The sequence below is a fragment of the Penaeus monodon genome, chromosome 42 (genome assembly GCF_015228065.2).
Source record: "Penaeus monodon isolate SGIC_2016 chromosome 42, NSTDA_Pmon_1, whole genome shotgun sequence".
In the NCBI taxonomy this organism is placed as follows: domain Eukaryota; kingdom Metazoa; phylum Arthropoda; class Malacostraca; order Decapoda; family Penaeidae; genus Penaeus; species Penaeus monodon.
In genome coordinates, this window is record NC_051427.1 from 16,646,598 (window position 1) to 16,650,417 (window position 3,820).

At 31.7% G+C, this 3,820-nt stretch overlaps 1 protein-coding gene across 1 annotated transcript in view; it reads left to right on the forward strand.

Moving 5' to 3' along the window:
- The window catches only part of LOC119599357 (ubiquitin-associated domain-containing protein 1-like), a gene marked incomplete in the record, with an annotated part of 16,820 nt that overhangs the window by 4,840 nt on the left and 8,160 nt on the right, over positions 1-3,820 (forward strand). The window contains 2 exon segments of the mRNA XM_037949115.1: positions 1-244; positions 2,260-2,420. The exon segment at positions 1-244 is cut by the window's left edge and continues 12 nt beyond it. Of these exon segments, the coding sequence (XP_037805043.1) occupies positions 1-244; positions 2,260-2,420 (405 nt within the window).

The following is a 3,820-nucleotide window of genomic DNA, read 5'->3' on the forward strand; positions in this document are numbered from 1 at the left end:
AACAGTGAAGGCCATGATTATCAACTGGAGGTTCCCACAGGAACAACAGTTGAGAGGATAAAAACCATGGCCATTGGACATTTCTTCAATCCCTTAGAGCTGGAAGGAATCAGTGTAACAGATGACAAAGGGGATACGTCCAAAACGGGTAATAAGACCAGGACGTACCGCTTGGTGCTGGTGAGGGAAGGTCGACCACTCTTGGATGTTAACTCTCTCCAGCTTGAGCAGCTTATAGATAATGGTAAATGGTTTATACAAGTTGAAGTGATCCTTTTATAATGATGTGATGTGACCTGTCTGTACATCTACTCCATTTCTAATATGTTGACAAACACACTTGACACAGACACACATGCAGACACACAAACACACACAGAAACACACACAACCACATATACCATATGCCCACACATGGAAAAACACACACCTGCACACGCACACACACACACACACACACACACACACACACACACACACACACACACACACACACACACACACACACCTGCACAAGCACATGTACACACACACACACACACACACACCTGCACAAGCACATGTACACATACACACACACACACGCACACGCACACGCACACACACACACATCCTAACAGAATTAGAATCAAGGCCATAAGACATCCCAATAAAATTATAATGCCTTTAGACTTTAAGCGTCTTTACATAATCATAAGACTTATGGGCTCCTAATATAATTATTTTTAAACATCCTAACACAATTATAAGCTTGAAAAAGTTATAACCTAGGCCTTTGAAATTCTAATATCATTATAATCAGTGAATTCAGAAATCTTAACAATTATAATAAAAAATGTGATATATCCTAACAATTATAATCAAGAATGTGTTATATCATAACAATTTTAGTCATGGCTGTGGACAACCCAAAAGTACTACAATAAAGGGCTGTATTCAAAAAACTAATATAATGATAATCAAGACACCTAGATATTGCAACAATCAAAGCCTTTAGATATCCTAATATAATCATAATCAAATACTTAGGCATTCCAATATAACTAAAATAAATTCTAACATAATTAAGATTAAGAACCTGAGATACCCAAAATTTCCATAATCAGACATTAGGCTTCATAATTTGATAATCAAGGTTTCTAGACATCTTACCTAATTATAATGAGAAACTTAAGGTGTCCCAAATTTTGATAATCAAGAACTTTTGAGAGCCCAGAAAATTTATAATGGAAGTCATCAAAATTATAATCAAGTAACTTCATACATAATAAAATTACTATACTGAAAGACTAAGACACCCCAAGATAATTATAATCAGTGGATATAGAAAATCCAGAATTGCTGAAATCATAGACTTTAAATGCCCTAACAAATACCTTAGACATTCCAATATTAGTAAGGGACTTTAAACATTCCACAATTGCTGTGATTAAAGAGCTGAGAACTCTCATATAATTACTGTAATCGAGGATACTCTAACATAATTATAATCAAGGAACATTTAAATACCATTTGACTGCTGTAATCAGAGATAACAGGTATCCTGATATAATAGTTTTAGCCATAGTCAATATAGATGGTGGCCTAGGGCCTCCACTTTCAAAGGGGGCCCTCCCAGGAGACCTTATTTCTATTTTCATAAGGCCCCTATTACTCTGTTTAGCCCATGGAAGGACTTGAGTTGCAAAAATGAGCTTCTGTCATGGATCTACAAGCAATTACTTCCACAGGGGTTGCATCCTGTTGGGCCCCAGAAGGCTAGTAGTGGCCCTGTAGCATAATTATAGTGGAAGACTTTAAGCATCTTTACATAACATTGATTATAGTGAAGGACTTCAGAAACCCAAAAGTTGCAATTGTCACAACTGCAAGATGTTAAATTCATCATAGCTACACTTGGGATTTTCACCGATGCGTACCTGAGCCTGGGGAATGACCTTAGGTGACCTGTGAATGAGGTGGTGGCATTAAACCTTGTCCTTTGTGTTTCCCTTGCTTACTCTGCTGGATCCTTTGCCCACTGCTTTGTTTCATACTGTAAAGTATTGTTAGAACTCTATTATTTAGCATTCATTTTATTTCAGACATCATGACAGGCCCTTAATGAAGTACTTTAAATAGGTAATTATCAGATACTTTAAACAGTGACATGATAAAACCCTTTGTAATCAAGCTCTTTAAAAAGTAATATAGAAACCCCAACAGTGTAAAGTTAAGCAATTTAGACTCCAGCTTACTACTATACTGGTCCTATTACAGATGAGTTGCTCTTGGTTGATGGCCGTGAAGCTCCACCCATCAGGGAGCCAGCACCAGAAGAGATGACCATCCCTACAATGAGTGAGATTGCTGAAGCTACAGTAAACCTCACAAAACGCAACCACAACCGTAACCCAGATCCAATGAATCATTCAACTGATGTTAGTCTGGATTTTTTGTGTATAACCCCTCGGATCTGGGTGTGTGACCATCACATCCTAAAAAAAAAAAATTTGGCTGAGGGCTGGTGATTATCCTCAATAGGCATTTAGTAAGGGGTTTTTGCTTTATTTTCATTGTTAATCGAGTGTGGAATGTACCATCTGTGACAAAATATTGTTTATTGTAATTATTACTGCACAGAATTGTAGACTACCTAGAAAGACTACAGAGATGAAATGGTGTCTGTTCAAGGAAATCATTCTGTTCCCATTTTGTCACAGCAAATGATAAATTTAGGCTTTGTAAAATAGCAAAAATGCAAAAAGTTTATACAGAAAAGAGATAATAACTGAAAAAGGGAGGCAAAGAATCTTGTCACTGCTCACAAGTGTTTGTGTGCACCCAGCCTACAAGACAAATACGTGTGTGAGTTGCCTGTGAGCCTAATGCTCAGATTTTGGGACACCTGTGAGCAGAAAAGCACCCAGATCCAGTGGATTACTATCATATGGTTAACTATAATATGATATAATATGTATATATATATGTATATATATATATAATATGAGATATATATATATTATATATATATATAATAAATATATAAATATAGTAATGAAGATATAGAGATATATATATTATAAAAAAAAAATATGTATAATAGTAATGTATAGATATATAGATAGATATATAATAATAATAAAGATATAGTAGATATCTATAATCTATTAGTAATATAGTATAGTATAGATATATATAGATATAGAGAGATAGATGATATTAGATTATGATATATAATATATATATATAGAGAAGGATATATCTATATAATAGATTAGAGAGAATATGAGAGATATATTGTAGATGATATATCTATACTTATATAGCATGAGTATATGATAAGAGTATAAGATTATATATATAATATAGATATAGATGATAATATATGATATATATAGAAGTATATATAGATAAATTTAAATATAGAATAACTATCTATTACACACTCAGTATATAAGAACTTAATATATATATATATAGTATATATTCTATATATAGAGATAATACTAAATAAGATATAGTTACGATATATATATATTTATAGGATATATAATGATACTATATATATAATATACATCGACTATATATATAATTATGTATATATTTGTGTATATATATATAGTATAGTATATATATTGATATATATATATATATATATAGATAATATAGTATATATTATATGATATATGATATATAGATATTATAATATATAATAGACTATATATCATATTTATATATGATTATATATATATATATAATATATATAATTATATAGATATTATATATACTATATATATCTATATTTTATATATTATGCTATATATGATATATATATAAT